At 43.4% G+C, this 17,112-nt stretch overlaps 1 protein-coding gene across 3 annotated transcripts; it reads right to left on the bottom strand.

The window, feature by feature from the left end:
• Window positions 1-10,887: 10,887 nt before the first annotated feature.
• LOC134377199 (serum amyloid A-1 protein-like) lies at window positions 10,888-12,832 on the bottom strand. 3 transcript variants are annotated; one of them, XM_063095837.1, is made up of 3 exons: window positions 12,748-12,832; window positions 11,430-11,568; window positions 10,888-11,026 (listed from the first exon to the last, which is right to left on the bottom strand). In XM_063095837.1, the coding sequence occupies exons 1-3, from the start codon at window positions 12,830-12,832 to the stop codon at window positions 10,888-10,890; spliced, it is 363 nt and encodes a 120-aa protein (XP_062951907.1). The 3 variants fall into 3 exon arrangements, with proteins under 3 accessions (XP_062951907.1, XP_062951906.1, XP_062951908.1); XM_063095836.1 differs by having other exon boundaries at window positions 11,430-11,608; window positions 12,788-12,832; XM_063095838.1 differs by having other exon boundaries at window positions 10,888-10,939; window positions 11,430-11,608; window positions 12,788-12,832.
• Between the last annotated feature and the right edge of the window lie 4,280 nt (window positions 12,833-17,112).

Genomic DNA, 17,112 nt, shown 5'->3' with positions numbered 1-17,112 from the left:
ACATTCACCTCTATAAATCCCAGCCTTCAGTCTATTGAGAAGGCAGTTGGGACTTTACCCTTTGTATCCCAGTCAACGTCTTCTGAAATAAAAAGCCTTTCCTTTAAGTTCTGTCTGGCGAGTGTGATTGGTGATCCTATAGCGGTGAGCACTCAGAATCACGTGGGTCAGGGATTTTCCCAACTAAGTCGGCTCCTCACATGTTGTCTGATGGTGAAGGGGAATCCCATGGGATTCATTTGTTACCAAGTGTTTGATGCCCATCATTGAGGCCAAGAGCTGCTTGTAGCTTGGGTGGCTTCTGGGGAATGGAAATTTCTGTCTCATTGTCCAAGCAGCTGCTCCTCCCATTTTAGGTGAAGGACACAACTGGGAATTCTCAGCTTCCCTGGACCAGACCAGCTACTTGTGCTTGGAAATTGAAACTTGCCCATAAAGAAAAGTGTTGGATTTTCTGGTCTGGACAAGAAAGTCCTTTTGGTACCCCACTTGGGCAGTCGTATAGTATTTGGAGAACCTGAGTTGTAGTATTCTGCCTAGTGTTACAAGGACTTATCAGGGGTTCATTTGACAGGCATATTTGAAAGTGTACTGTTTGTTGTGAATAGTTGATGTGTTGGTAAGTGTGTTATTTGTTGATGTGTTGGTAAGTGTGCTATTTGTTGTAAATAGTGCTTCGGTTCTGTCTGGTGAGTGTGATTGGTGATCCAATAGTGGCTAGCACTGGGATCCACACAAGTCAGAGATTCCCCTGACTAAGTCTGCCTATCACATTGCTATGGAATGAACTCAACAAAGAAGCGGTCGGCACTCAGAGGGTTGGAAAGTCGGGTATTTTATTACACCAGCGGCCCAAATGAGATAGCACTCCAAGATCTGAGCCCCAAGTTTAGGTCTTACAGGGTTTATATAGGTGGGCTTTTCCATGTTCTTTAAGTTTTGCTTTCTCAGCATTCATGTAGCTAGTGCAGTAGCTATTGCAATAAGCAAGCATGGTTACAGAAGTGAGAGTGTAAGCAGTTGATTAACAACAGTAAGGCTGATGCAACAAGCAGGTGCTATTTTAAAGGCTAAACAGGCTACTGGAAGAACTAATTTTGAATTTTCCCAACAACATGTTGGCTGATGGTGAAGGGGAATCCTACGGGACTCATTCATTACCATCCCCACACCCTGTCTCTCTAGTCCACCCCCAGTTTCTGTACTCACTCACTCCTCTAGCCCTTCAGGAATGGGGTATATATTGCTACACCTCCCCAAACACAGAGATAATTTCAGGACCAAGTAATGGCACCATCCCTTGTGACTTCTTTATGCTGTACTGTTACTGAGCAATGGGCTCACTGCCTGATGTGCACAGAAAGCCAGTCACTGTGACACTGGCTTTTGTGAAAAGAAAAAGCTTTATTATTGCATGATCAGCCAAGCAAAGAGAAAGGAGACTAGCTCAAAACTGTCTCCCAAACTGAAAAGCGTTACTTGTTTCTATGGGAAACAAAGTATAGAGAGGTATAGGTAAAATTACAAAAAATGCAATGGGCAAGATCTGATTAGTGGGAGATTACATTCCAGTCTCACTCTCTTTTCTGCTTGTCTTGCAGTAAATTATGACAGATCCCTGCTTTTTAATGTTGTCTAGCATTCTACTTCTGGTAAACCTCCAGGGCACGACTTTGGTGCCCAGTGCCATCTGGAGGTCAATAGGGTCTACTCTGCAACCTGTCCATCTCACTTCAGGGGCTCTGAGGATTCTGCAAGACAACTTAAACCATAGTGGTTAATGATTATCTGCCCATTACAGGAAACTTGAAAGGCATTTTGTTATCTTAAAAGGAACTTCATGCAATTATTTCACTCAGCCAATTTTCTGATATTGTTAGCAGCTGGTTTCAGTACCAACACCTTTGTGAATAGTCCCTTGTTAAACTCTCCTCACATTACCCTGTTTGAATATGTCATTTGTTTCTTGCCACGATCAGCAAGCCTTATGTGGTTCCATAGAATCTGGACCGTCATGCCTTATGAAAGATGCAGAAATTTTATACAAATGTGAATCAATTACCCAAGGCTAATTACAATAAGTCAACAAATTCCATGTCCTACAACAAATATTTTCTGTAGAGTAAGTAAACATTATGATGCTTTACAAGCGTGTGGTCATCACATGCTTCAAGGCTCAAGGTGACATTCCTAGGATATTTTTGAAAACTTTGTGATTAATAGCTAAAGTTTATTATTTGTTCTCAGTAAATATAATGACAGAACCTGTGTAAGTTTAAATTTAAATATCATACTTCATCACTTCTAAGACACACATTTCTTTATTATTATAAATTGTTGAAATTAGGATGTGTCTTACATTCACTAATGATCAGGCAGCATTCATGAAACCATGTTATTGCTTTAGGAGTACTTAATTAATCCATTTTCTTAATGCTTTTCTTTTTGTCTTTTTGCATATACACAGGAGTGATGTAAAGTAAAAATCTATGTCTAAGTGAGACTAAAAACCTCTTTCATTAAGTGTGAAAGAAAGGTTCTGGGTCATAAGAAGACATAATGTGTTAGTTTGGTTGGGAACATGTTTTTCTTGGTAGTATATAAATAATAATGCATGCTTCAGTCCATGGTGTCATTAGACTCAAATAAATATGGTGTGTCTCTCAGAGTTTTCTCTGATAACTTGCCCTGTGATGGTCAGATGTCAGAGGTAGGGTCTGGGGTGCCTGATAGTCGGCCTCAACCCACCCTGTCTTCCTACCAGGTTCTTGACTCTGCTACAGGAAAGAATTAAACAGCAGAGTCACAGCACAAAGTGAGAACAGGTTTAATGTAACAAATAAGAAATACAGTTTCCACAGAGAGAGTGTGGCCTAGCTCCAGAGACTGGGCTCGGCCCACACCAAGTTTAACACAAAAGTAAGAAATACATACTTAAAGTTCAGTCAGAGTGCAGATTGGCTCAGTAGAATGGGCAGCTGCTTGCTGGAAGTAAGTTTGATAGAAAAAGAAAGAAATACACACTCTACAGGGAGGGTGTGGGCTGGCTACAGGAGAGTGAGCAACACCTCCACCCTCTGCTGGGATTTAGCTTTTATAGTTTCACTATCTAATGCATATTCAATTAAGGGGGTGAGTCCCAGTTATGTAACACAATCTTGCAAATACTCAGTTGGTCTATTTTTGGAGCATGTTCATTGGTCAAATCCTATCACATGCACCAGGCATATTCAAGAATATTCTGTACTCTCTAGCACCTCTAGTGGAAGGTCATTCAGAGGATAAACTCCACTTTACTGAGCATGCCTGACTACTAGGTTTATGTAGCCCCATCTCTACTGAGCATGCCCAGCCACTGGATTTGCATGAGCCAGCACCTTGTGGTCTCATTTTCTCTGTGTTGGTGCTGAAAATAGGTCTAAGGAGCAACAGTAACTTTCCTCTAGGGGAGGGCCTACTGGAGGGGTCCTGAGACCTCAGGGAATGGTTAGAAACCCAAAAGTGTGTCCTGAAAGCCAAATCCAGGGAAACTGAGCACTTCCTATCTCAGTACTTTGGAAATTCAAAAGATTATTCCTTTCTCCAAAGGCTTTTCATCACATAATATTATGACAACTTGTTTATTTATACTTGAGGTTCATAATTTTCATTTCTGTGGGAGAGTGTGCAAAGCATTGCTAGGGAATAAAATATTTTGTATGATAAAATTTAGTATTGATTTTGGTGTAGATTACAGTCATCTCTGACATGTTACTACATTCCGCAGGCAAGAAACTGTATCAAACATCTATACTTTCTACAACTCCCAAACCCTCTTCCCAGTACTGCTGACTTCTGAAGAATACTTCTCTGACATCATTCACTCCTGTTGACACATGTTCATTGAGCATCTTCTATATACCAAGGGCTATAATTAGTACTGTGGATACAATGATGACATACAATCAGATAGACATGATTTTTGACCTTTGGTTTCTTGCATTCTTGTCCTCCAGACAGACAAGCACATGCACAAATCCAGTGGCATGTGACGAGTCCCGTGAACAGTAATGTTCAACAATAGCAGGTACAACGGGACTCTGTCAGGTCCCTTGTCCTCCATCTCAAGTGTTCTGCCTCCCCTGATCCCTTTCTTCTCACCTTCCTTCCTTTCTCAGAGCAAGAGATGTTTCTAGTTCTTTTAGGGTTAACCCACCACCTATGGGCTTGATCCCGCCTCCTGTTGCTTCCACCTGACTTTAGCACAGCTCTTATTTCCTTTCTCTTTATGTGCAGTATCTCCTTCTCTATTAGCACCTTCCTGTTTCTTAAAACTAGACTGACCTACTTTGAAAAGAAAATCTTCCCTTTATCATTAAATTAGTAAATTAATTCAATCATTTATTCATTCAATAAGCATTTTCTGAGATTCCATTATGAGTCATGCACTTTGCTTGGTACTGAATATTTAGTGATGAACAAGATAAAAACGGTGACTTCTCTCATCTATTTTGTAAACTAGGGAGGAAATGGGCCAAAGGAAAGTCTAAACAATAAAATGAAAAAACAAACCAGGATGTTAATAAAATAATTCCACATATTGAAAATTGGTAAGAAGTAAAGAATACCCATAGTAGGCCAGCCAGGGAAGGTCTCTCTCAAGAAAGAGGAATTTCATAAGAAACCCATCAGGTGAGAAAAAGTCAGACATATGAAGAGCAGACAGTAGAGTGTTCTGGGCAGAGGAAATGTCACTTGTAAAGGCCCTGTGACATATGAGAGCTTGGCCAATGTAGTTACCTTGGTGGGGGGACAGAAAGGCCAGGGTGGGGAGCTTGGGATGAGGTGATGCTGGCAGGTGGCCAGGGACATGTCACACAAGGCTTTGTAGGCCAAGATAAGGACTTGGATTTTATTCTAAAGGAAATAGAAATCCTTTGAAGGATTTGAAGCAGGGGAGAGACATGATATGATTTGATGAAGAAAAGAGGCCAGGAAAGGAGAGTGAAAGTTAAGAACCACAGTGACTCCACTTTTTTTTTTTTTTTAACCTTAATTGACTTGTTTTCTTCTAGCCAAAGAAGCTGGCCTTTCATTAGATTATATTGCTTTACAAGCGAACTTTTTGCAGGAATTTGTTATCACCAAGAAACCCATTGTTTAGACAGATGCAGATAACATTGTTTAGAAAATATGCTGGGAAAACAAAATGATTATTAACCTGCTGTATCTTTAAAAATATTTGGGAATTACTTACAAGTTAAATAGTCTACATTTTAATAGCCAATAATATTGTAAAAGGCCTGAGAATCCATGATTCAGTATGTCGTAGTCAGTTATTTGTTCCGTCTTTATACAATGTTTGGAACTAGTTTGCTGCTTAGACTTTCCTGAACTTATACTATAAAACCTCCTCACTTTTTCTGCTGGTTGGGTAGACTCATTCCTCGTGTGAGAGGTAGTTTCCACAGTTTGCAACGTAATAAATGTGTCATTTATATTTCCTTACAGACTGAGGTGTTTTGGTGACAGATTATAGTTTGCATGCTAGACTGAGAGGCAGGATGACTACATGTCCTGTTTTGCCTGGGACAGTTCTGGTTTATTCCTGTAATCCTAGTATAATTATTAATAATGCCCCCTTTCACTCTTGAATGTGATTTGGTTTGGATGATAAGTTATATGGTCACCTCAAGTAGAGGGGAAAAGCATGAAAATGGGGAAACTAGTTAGGTGGCTATTGCAATGCCCCAGATGAGAAATGATGGGGCCAGAGGCATGGAAGTTGTACCCTGGGAGCCCCAAATCTGAGAGGGCACAAATGTAGTGTTTGCCTATTCCAAAGACCTCACCCAATATTTCAATAGGTAGAGACATGGGTTTACTAGACTTATGGGAGTCACTGATGGCAGCCAGCCAGCTAGATATACACAACACCATGGGGTACACACAACAGTTATATAGTGAACAGATCAAAGCAGGCATGTAAATCATTTGCAACCTTACATGCAGACCCTCACCCAGCTCACATAACTCAGAACATGTGGGAGATCTGGCTGAGTAGATAAGTTAATCTACTCATGACTCTCCTGGTGCCAGAGTGTTTTAGCACCAGCATGCTATTTCATTTACTTAGGGTCCCTGCTTCCTCCAGTCTTCTATTTATCTTAATGGAGCTATTCCTTTCCTTGGGTAACTACCTTGGCCAGGGATAGTTTCACTGGGGGATGGGGAACTCTGGTATGCACAGGGAGAGGGAGTAGGGCTATGTCCAGTATTTACCCTACAGAGGTGTAAAAAGACGAGCTGATTGGATTAGAGATAAAGTGTGGGAGTAGAATCACAGGACTTGCCAGTGGACTGGATGTGGGGGTAAAGAGAAGGAAGCATCAAACGCATTCCTCAGTTTCTGCTGTGAGCAACAGAGAGAATGGTCATGTCACTAACTGAAATGGAGAAGCCTAGAGGGTGAGGAGTTCTGGAGGGAAAACTAAAGTTCATTTAGGGACACGATAGGTTTGAGTTATCCAGAAACCACGCAAGTATATATATCAAGTAGCCAGTTGGATCTATAAGCATGGAGCTCAGAAATCAGGTTCTCAGGTGGAGGAGACCCCTCTAAGGGCCATCAGCGTACAGACACTACTTAACTTGTGGGGAGAGGATAGAGGAATAAAAAGTGAGGGCCCAGAGCCCAGTCTGAGGAACACTTCCAGTCTGGGAAGATGAGAAAAGCCCAGCTAAGAAAGTAAAGAAGAATCGAAGTAGAGTGTGCTGTTCCTCTGCTTGGAGTTGATGAAGAAGGATGTGGTGTTACAAAGACAAGAGACAGAATCAGAAAGGAGGGGAGGGCAACTGTGCTGAGTGTTGCTTAGAGGCTGACTCATAGAGGAGGGCTGGCAACATGCAGGTCAATAATGACAAGCGCTACTTTACTATAGTGGTGGGGGCAGAAACCAGGGGGGTGAGTGAAGTGTAAATCAGATGTGAGGAATCAGTAAGTGTAAATGGGCAACTCTTTCAACAAGTTTGACTATTAAGAGGAAGAAGAAAATGTGCAAGAGTGAAGAGCAATGTGGATGGAGGTGTGGGTTTTCAATGTGGTCCTCCAATCCAGAAGGCACTTACTGGGTGTCTGGACCCTGCCAGGTGCTCTGCATACAATGATGAACACGTCATGCATTCCCCCAAGGCATTCGTGCTCTCCTGGACATTTAAACCAAGTGCTAGAGATCCTAGAAGGAGAGAGGGTGTCTCCACTGCTCAACCTCTTGGCCTTGGTCAGTATATCACAGGTTCTGGGAGCCGACAAGCCAGTCTGTAGATCTAGCTGTGCGCCTATTACATGTGCGAGGTTGGAGAAGGTCATAAGCCTGTTCCTCTAAACCTCAGTGTCTTCATCTGAGAACTTCAAAGCCTTTTCTGCAGCTTAAATCAAATAGAGCATGTAAATATAGAACACAGTGTGGCATTTGCAATTTTTAAACATGGAAGCTATTATAATTACTATTCACTGGTCTCCTACCTCCCAGCAGAGCTTAGATTGCCACCACTGTGTGCTTCTGTTGAGGCTCTTATTAGCTTGTGTTTAAGTGTCTATATACATATCTTGCTTCTCCTCCAGAACAGGAAATAGAATTTTATGTACACTAAAAGACAGTGATAATAAGGATGAGGGAAACTAATGTGAGAGCCGTTCTTAGGTAAAATGAGCAGTGACTAGTTAAAAATTGCGTAAGGGGTATATCGGACTCTTATACCTGCCCATAATCCTGCAATGCCTATGCCAATTGTAGAGCTAGGGCTGGGTCTGGAGCTTACAGACCCCACAAGCCCATTGTCCAGACTGGGTCACAAACCCTTCACACGCAGGTCTACAAGCTAGGTAACCAGAAAAATGTCCTTGGTGTCTTGGTTGAAGAAGGAGTAGTCTTTATTCAGCACACACACATCTAAGAGCTAAAAAGTCCAAAGAGAAACTCAGAAACTCAACTGCTACCAGCAAAGTCCAAAGAAAACTGAGCAGCTACCAGCAGAGTAAACATGCTCCATTTTTAGACTTGAGCTCTGCCTTCCAGGCTGCTTCAAAAACTCTCTCCCTTTCCTCCTCAGCCTACAGGTCTACCATGTTGGTGCCTGATGCAGCCATTGCTCCTGCTTGGCGCATCCTGCTATCCCAGCAGAAGCTCATGGGAGGCGTACGCTGGAGAGGATGGGCCACACAGGGTGGACCCTTGAAGCAGTAAATGCCAGCCAGGTGGCAGCACCACACATGCACACTAACTTGACCCACAGACAACTTATTTACAAAGAATGTGCTGCACCACCCCCAACTTGACCTAAGGGGAGAGGGCCTGACTAAACTATTCTATTTTCCCAGCAGTGTAGGTGCTAGTGTTGACAAGAAATAAGCTGGAGTCCAAGACGGCAATTTCTTGAGTAGAACTCTTGGATTAGGCTTCCCAAAGCAATGTACCTTCCGATGGGGAAAGAGGTAACTGGGGGACAAGGCCTGGAGGCAGGGAGTGGACAGGGTGCTACTGATTGGGCAGTGCAGAGTCTGTATGTTATAGGCCACCAGGCTCAGCTTTCCCTCTCACACTAAACAAATGACTCAGATGTCCAAAATTCGGTGCAAGGATTGGAAGGTTTATTCAGATAACTAGTATCTGGGGGATGACCAGACTAAAATCATCCTGTCTTCTCATCCCTGTTCTGGGGTTTATAATGGGGAAGAGGCAGAAAAGTGAGATAAGGGTTTTGTTCTGCAGGGAAAAGGGGGGGCCTGGTCACAGGATCAGTAGAAGGTCTAAGTCAGATGTCAGGGTCTCATGATGGACTGGTTGCTTTGGTGTCATGGAATCTGCAGTTGCTGGACTGGTCAGCTTCAAGTCTTGATGTTATTTTGGGGTTGGAGTCCTTATCTCCTAGGGAGAGCTCAAAGGCGATAACCTCAGACAAACATAGATGGAACACAAAAATAAATGACTTGGACCTCTAACTAATGAGGATGCAATTTTCTTTAATTTTCCTTTTCAAAGAAGAGGGGTATGTGAGTTATCAATTTACTTACTTTGAGCTCCACAGGCAACTTCTTTGCCCTGTTTGTGATACTGGAGCTGAACCCTGTAAATATTTCTCCTTGGAAGGCTGGGCACACTGTTAATCTTTGTTAATAGAGGGTGCTGGAGGGACAAGGAGGAAAGAAAGACTTCTCTTCCTGGTCCTGTGTGCTTTACTCCCATCTGGCTCTCTTGTGCAGGATGCCCAGTGGCACTCAACCCAGAGAGTTTCAGTGGCATCCCAAGGATGAGACAGTTTCCCAACAGTTTCTGAGACACTTAAGCTGCATTTCCAGGGTGCTTAGAAGAATCCTACTTCTCTTAATCAGCTCAGGCTGCCATTAAAAAATACCGCAGACACAGTGCAAAAAACAGACATTATTTCTCACTTTTCTGGAGACTGGGAAGGCCAAGATTAAGGTGCAGACAATTTTAGTTCCTGGTGAGAGTCCCCTTTCTGGTTTGCAGATGGCCACCTTCTCAGTGTGTGCTCACATGGTGGAGAGAGAATGAGCTCTCTGGTGTCTCCTTGTATAAGGCACATATCGAATCAGACCTCCACTCTTATAATCTCGTTTAATCTTAGTTACTTTCTTATTCCAAATGCAACTACAGTGGGGAATAGGGCTTCAGCATATGAATTTTGAGTTTGGGGGGATACAATTCAGTCCAGAGCACTGCCTCTTCCACAGCTGGCCTCCCAGAGAGTTCAGCAGCATCCTATCTCCTGCCCCCATGTGGGCTGCTGCCAGGTGAGTTTGCAGAAACCCAGCTGCATCCCCAGAGTTCAACTGCACCTTGGGCAGCTCCCTACCAAGTTTCATAGGCACTTCCATGGAGCTCCTGTTTGTCAGCTTTGGCTTGTGGCACCCAGCAAACTTTACGTGCCATACAATGGGCTACAGATTTTCAAATAATATTGAAATCTCAACCTTGAAGATGGTCCATTCTCAAATTTATTCCTTCTTGTATTCTTTCCCTTGGTAGTCAATCCTGTTACCAGCTAATAATTCTGTGCATGAAAATTTCCCTTTTTAAATTATTGCTGGGTTTCTGCCTCATGCCTGGACCCTGACTGAAAAAAGGGGTCTTTTCTATCCTGCTCTCTCTCAATGCCAGCACTTCCACGATTTCGATCTGATTAAGGTACAGAAACTGTCAGGAAACATTCATGAACGAAGTAGCATTACATCTTCGTTTAGGCTTGATATAAGGCAATAAAAAAAGACTAAAGGTAAGGTATTTTGAAGGCATTTCTTAGATGAAATGGACAGAAATTTGTTAATAACTAAGTTTGTAGGTATTGCTGAGAAAGAGGCAGAAGGTTAAGATGGCAGCTTGTGGGACAGAATTCCATGGTGCTATCCTCCCATGTCTGCACTGCCTGCCCCAGAGACAGTGACAATAGAGGAATTAAGACCCTGTGGGGCAGAGAAGGTGACAGAACACAGCTGACAGGGAGTGAGAAAGCCTGGATATGAAAGGGCCTGGAAATAGCAACAAAGTAACCAGATGGTCCTGGAGAGAGGAGCAGGTCTGATTCTGGGATGAGACGCTGCAGGTGTCCGCACTGTGTGACTGTGAGATTGTCTCCCCTACACTCCAACACACACCACAGGCCAGGCTCCACCTCCACGTTGGTGTTCATTGATTACCCCTTTGTACAAAACAGCCAGTGCTCACCACAAAGAATGACATAACTTCAACAATTTCAATCTCTCAAGCATTTATTAGACACTTCTTGTGTGCCCTCTACCAGCATCTCTGCACACAGAACTCAGTAACTCCGTGTCCATCACCTCAGTGATCACAGTCGGGTGATGTAAGAGCAGAGGGAAGAGGAAGCTCAGTACTTATCAGGCAGGCCGGCAGGTCTGAAGTGATTGGGGTCTTTGCCACTCCGGCCCCATTCGTAGGCAGCCTGGTCAGCCAATGAATCCTCTGCTCCGTGGCCTGTGGCTCTCTGAATACTCTCTCTCGCATCGCTGTAATTAAGGACATAGGAAAGAGATAAATCACCGGGCTGATGAGCAACAGTCCATTCCCCCAACTCTCCCCTTTCCAGGGGACGACTCTGAGAGGAGCCCAGGAAGACCAAGGGCAGAGGGGCTAAAACACTGACCCTGCCTGGGCACAGCCCTACTCAGCCCAGGATAGTCTCCCTTATTCTGGAAGAAGAACAGCACCCAGAGAGGAGGGGTTGAGAATCACTCATTCCCACCAGCCACTCAGACCCCACAGCAAGCAAAGAGAGGGAGATTGGGAAGGGGGTAAGGGGCCACCGCCTCTACAGGACACTGCTCTGCAAGGAAGCTTGTCCCCTTCTGACTGTCCCAGGCAGTGAAGATCTGCTCACCCGTCCTTGGCATCCCAAAGAATCTGCGTTACCTGATCACTCTAGCAGCCCATTCGCCCCCAGGTCCCCGCTGGGCAGCATCGTAGTTCCCCCGAGCATAGAAGTATTTATCTGAATTTGTGTAATTGGCTTCCCTCATGTCAGAGCAGGTGCTCCACATGTCCCAAGCCCCTGGAAAGGAGAGGAAAGGAAAAGGCAAAAGTGATACCATCTAAACACAGAGACTCTGACAAAACTTTAGAGAGGAACCAATGAATAAAACATCTTCGACTGACTTCAAGACTGCAGCCTGTGATCATGACACTCTTGGATACCATGGGGTGAGAAGGACATTCCTTATCCTATTTGGCTTCTTCAGGTAACTCTAATGAGAGTCATTTAAACGGGCACACCTCTGCTGCATCTGGTTGTCTGGCCACTGTGGTGCTATGAGCTAAGTAGGGCTCTATGTTATACGTTTAAAGGAGAGAAAGGAGGTATCCCTAGAGAATGGGATTTGACAACTACACCATTACTGAAATATCGGGCCAGATAATTCTTTGCTGTTCTGGAATGTCCTGAGCATTGTAGGATGTTTACCAGTATCCCTAGTCTCTACCCACTGGATGCTGGCAGCACATTCCCTCGGTGCGACAACCAAGAACATACGCAGACATTGCCAAATGTCCCCTGGGCCACCACATTTCCCCTGGTCAAGAATCACTGTTATACAATTAACCTACATATGATAAGATCCAGGACCTTACAGGAGTGAGGTGGTGACATAGAAGACAGATTCTTAGAAAGGCTGAAAAGATACAGCACTGTGCCCTGATGCCTAAGATAAAAGTATTCTCTCAGACTGAGTGCACATAGTTGTGACTTGAGAGCCTCTGACCATTAGGTGTCCCTAAGAACTTTCTAAATAGGCTGGACTGATGCTGAGAGTTGCTGAGGAAGTGCTAGAGCTGGGATTCTCATTCGTGGCTGCACATTCTGCTCACCTGTGGAGATACTGAAAGTCCCAATACTCAGGCCACACCCCTGGCCAATTTTCCCAGATGATCTGTTGAGGTGGAGGGAGGGGGTGGTCGTCATGGGTAGTATTTAATGTCCTCATGCTGACTCCAAGACTGATAACATGGAGCTTTAGGAAGTGGTGAGCACACACGTCTACCTGTAAGGGCTGCATCCTCGTGGGCACCTGGGCTCAAACCTGTGCTCTGCCTCCTGCTGTATTGTCTGTTTAAAGAAAAGCTCCCAAAACACCTGGCACATTCCTCCACATAGGGCAACAAAACCTAAGAGAGTGGCTCCAATCCTTAAGAGTACTCACAGTGAACCTTAGTGCTCATCATCCATCAGCCTTACCTTGACCAGCCAAATCAAGGATTGAAAGCAAGCCCTGGGCTCCCAGGACCAAGGAGCAGAAAATCAGGCCTGTGAGAAGCTTCATCCTGCTGAAATGAGAGTGGAAAGTCTGGGAGACATGGACAAGATTGGCACATCCTCTTGGGATTTAGACATAAAAGGGAACCTGGTTATCTCCCTTGGTTCTTATCAGACTTTCAGCAGTTCATCGAGGAAACCTTCCAGTAGGACCTCAGTCAGAGCCACCAGTACTCAATTCTGCACCCACCAGCCCTGAACCGAAAACTATGTATAGGATACCAAGGAGGCAACAATGAGGAAGAGGGGGGTTAGGACCAGATTGTCACTCCCTAAAGTAGCCTGAAATGCACTAACCACCCTCTGCCCTGCATTCCCTCTGTCCAGAGCAGACCTCACACGGATTAATACTAAACAGGATAATTGCTTTTAAAGGAAATTTGGGGGAATAAATCTTTCCCAAATATCATTGGGAAAGAGAAAACAAGTAAGTTTTTTTTTTTTTTTTTTTTTTTTTTTTAATCACTCCTTGGAGTAGTTCCTCACCTGATTTCTGTTGGAGCAGAGCTACTTGTCCCTGCCTGCCAGGGAAGGCTTATACTGAGACTTCCCTACTGGCATCTTGGGGAGGGCAGAAAAGCCAGACTTGGTGCCTGGGGAAAGTCCCTGCAGGTCATGTCCCTAGAAAACTGCAAAAGAAAACTTACTGGAAACCATTCTTTTCTTCACCCACAGGTCACTGTCCCAATTGTGCAACCTGAGGAAACAAGGTAGGTTTGCTCTGCCTTGGCAGCCGTCAGTCAGGAGCTCGGCTCAGCTTATCAGGGCTGGGGGAGCTGAGGCTGGGAGAGGAAGGCTGTGAGCCATGATGGCGGGGCCAGGGCTGCTGGTAGGTGTGGATGGAGGACGAGTCTTCAGGCCAGGACCTTGCTTCACAGGTCATTTCCTCAGGAGGGGCCCTGCTGGGCCAGAGGGTGGATGTGTCAGAAAGAAAGTCCCTCGAGTTCATGTGTGAAGTCCTTCAGCTTCAAAACTGACAAGCTAGTCCACCAAATCTCCTCCACCATTGTGGATATAAACCTCTCAGCCTTAAGGTGTAGAAAAGCCCAGTTTAGCCGGCTTAACCAGTTAGAAATCTATTATCTAAGCTTGCTTCTGAATCAAAGGCAATGTAGTGGAGGTGACTTTCTGCTTCCCCAACCCGGTCCTGGAGATCTACATTGTGAGAGTGAGCGGGTTGTAGGATATATTGGCAGTCCAGGTGAGGAAATGCCAGACTCCCACTCAGCGGAAAGATGGGGAGAGCTCTTTGTGTGTTGTATTACCCTGGGGGGAGTTGTCACCATCTGCCCCCTTGTCACTGTGAGACAGAAATATAAGCTCTGCAGGGGCTTCTGGGGGAGCATGCGTGCCAAGGCTTGTGCCAGAGTCCACCAGGGGTGAGTACTGTGTATATATGAACTGGGCCTCCAACTCTCAAGAGAAAATATCTCTACTAGTTCATCTTAACTGGAAACCTTCTCGAAAGAGAATTCAGGAGACTGTAGTTCAGCCTAGACAATTTGACAATGTTGCAAACTGGCTAAGTACAGATTGAAAAGAAAGACTGATTCTCTCTACCTGAAACCAAATCAAGTTTATTTTTGCTTCTTTCCTTGCTGGATTTTACTTGGACTAGCCAGCAATTCTTACTGCTTTTTTAAGTCTCAGATACCTGCTCGCTCAGTCAACTGTTGACTTGCCATTCTTTGCTAATGTAAGTGAGAAAGAGATTCTCTAACTCTCAGTCTCTTGGTTTGAATAACATATCTAGCATATGGGAGAAGAGAGATATGCCAAGATTTTCTTCTGACTTTACAGAGACACCTTACATGTATTTATAGCATGTGGGAAGAAAAGAGGACAATTAAGTTCAAGACAGCATTATTAGCAGGGCAGCAAATCATCAGTTAAGACAAACAATAGACTTTAGTTTTGGAAGTTAAGGTACAAGAAATGCAAACAATCTCCAAAGTTCAGTCGCCTTATAGGATTATTTTATTTAAATACATCTTCCAAGGACCAATTTATATTTAAATTATCACAGAAACCTCATCTGTCTTGTCACCCTTTCATAAATCATGTCCCTCACACTATCTGGTATACAACAGGCGCTCGTTCATCACTGCATTCATTCTACAAGTACTTGCTGCACTTTTCCAATGTGCCAGCACCCTTTTTTGTACTGGGATGTCTCTAGCTTCATGGTGCTTATGTTGTGGTGATCAGTAAATAAATATACAGCACAAATAGCAACATCCCTCATTATCTAATTCTATTCCATTCCTCATAGTATGTTGGGTAGCAATTTTTTTTTTTTTGAGGGTCAGGGGTGTCAAATTTTTGAATATCAATTATTTTCATTATTTTACCAGAGGAAAAAACCACAATCACTTCTTAGCCAATTTTCATAAATATTATCAAAACCAATTAAACATGTATTTAACAATCCACCAACGATATCTGCACAATATAAAACAATTAAAACCCCAATTACCTAATTATTTAATAATTAATGAGCCCGTTAGTGGAGGCTTGGTATGCAATCCGTAAGAACACTCCAGAGAGTTGGATGAAAATTCCATTTCTTTCTATACTTCAACAAATATGTTCCGTAAATAAAAAACAATGAAAAATATGTTCAAGACAATGAATGCAAACAATTTCTGCATAATAAGATATACAGGAATTTTGGTGATGGAATAAGTCAAACAATACGTATCTAAGCTTTGTCTATGTGCAAATTCAAGGAACTAGGTGACAGTCTTCTCTACTTGGCAGTGGAAATTCTGCATACAGATGGCTGTGAACATGGTCTGAAGCTGTAGATGATGTAATTACTGGAGTGCGCGCGCACGCGCGCGCGCACACACACACACACACACACACACACACACACACACACACACACACACAGCATGGGCGTCTGTTTCTGTTGCCTTTAGGAGTACTTTCAATTACTCCAGTTCTGATAATATGATACTGTATTTGCATTACATTTTTGAGTGAATGTTAATGTTTATATCTTGACCACACTCACCAGCAATAGGAGTCATTATTGTCTGCCTAATGTAAACAGAAGTGGAGGTTTGGCCTTAGGCCGTGATATGGACGAGTCATCCCTAGTAATAGGAGAGAAGGCAGAGTATCAGAGGGAATAAACGCAGGCAGGACACTGGGTGATCGTGGTGGGAGCCCTTGGAATTTCATTTCTGACTGCTTCTATTTCTCAGTAAAGTAGGAAGCAAAGTCATCAACTGAAAAGAGGATGAAGAGGTGTCAGAAGTTTCAGGAGAGAAGAGAAGTAAAAAATGGTCATCTAGGAAAGTAGGAAAGTGAATGTGCTTGAGAAGGTAGTAGGATTGCAGGGCAGCTCAAGGTTAATGGTCATGAATTTAAAGTGAGACTAGTCACTGTAGGTGTGCATTTTTCTCTGACCACATTCAGCTGCCAAGGTGTAGACTTGTAGAAAGCAGGTAATTGGATGTCACTGCTCAATAAATACTGAACTACTGAATGAATGAATACATGCAAAGACCAAAGGAGGATTCATTTAAAGAAAGTTAAAGAGAGAGTGAATGAGAGTAAAATATAGGGTATAACACATACTTTGAGGTCAATGGGCCCAGAGGACAATTGGGGATGAGTTTGCCCAGAATGTACCAGGAGCAGTTCTTTCTCTGAGACAGGAAGAAAAGCAGAAAGAACAAGGAAGATGTATTTTGAGATGGAGTATAGAGAATCTGAGGAAAACCAGGTGCAACTCTCTTTTACCTGCCATAGGACAAATCACTCTCTACCTGTTTGTGTTTCTGAGGTTGGCCCAGATTGCACAAAACACGGGGGTAGGAAACTTTTCTGGTTTATAGATAATAGTTTGTATCCCTAACATCTAATACAGCACCCCACCTATAACTGGTTCTCAGTAATTTTTATTGATTGAATGAGTCAATGCATGAATGAAGTGGGAGGAGAAGTAATCTGCAGAGATTGACAGTTTGGAGGTTAAGAAGAATGGTAAAGCTTTGAAACAATGATGTGTACTATTAGTAATTTAGAGATCAACATGAACATTATTAATATGCAGTATAATCCCAGTCTACTTGAAAGAGTTGAATACATTGTTGAAAAATACATCCAGAAAGCTAACCCTTATCACCACCTCTACCCATTCCATCCTGTTAGTATGCATCACCCTCCAGGTTATTATGACTTCCTAACTGGCTTCCATGTTTACATCCTTGCCACCAACTAGTCCCTTCTCAGGGTAACAACCAGACTATTAAAACACAAGATAGCTACTGTCTC

Source organism: Cynocephalus volans, chromosome 4 (assembly GCF_027409185.1).
Source record: "Cynocephalus volans isolate mCynVol1 chromosome 4, mCynVol1.pri, whole genome shotgun sequence".
NCBI lineage: Eukaryota > Metazoa > Chordata > Mammalia > Dermoptera > Cynocephalidae > Cynocephalus > Cynocephalus volans.
Note: the sequence above shows the minus strand (reverse complement) of the source record. Positions and strands in the feature narration are given on the sequence as shown.

Coding starts and splice junctions, on each gene's coding strand:
- LOC134377199 (XM_063095837.1), bottom strand. CDS start 12,832: ATGAAGCTTCTCACAGGCCTGATTTTCTGCTCCTTGGTCCTGGGAGCC. Junction 11,569..12,747: donor CCTTGATTTGGCTGGTCAAG/GTAAGGCTGATG, acceptor TCTCCTTTCCAG/GGGCTTGGGACATGTGGAGC. Junction 11,027..11,429: donor TGGGCTGCTAGAGTGATCAG/GTAACGCAGATT, acceptor CCTTAATTACAG/CGATGCGAGAGAGAGTATTC.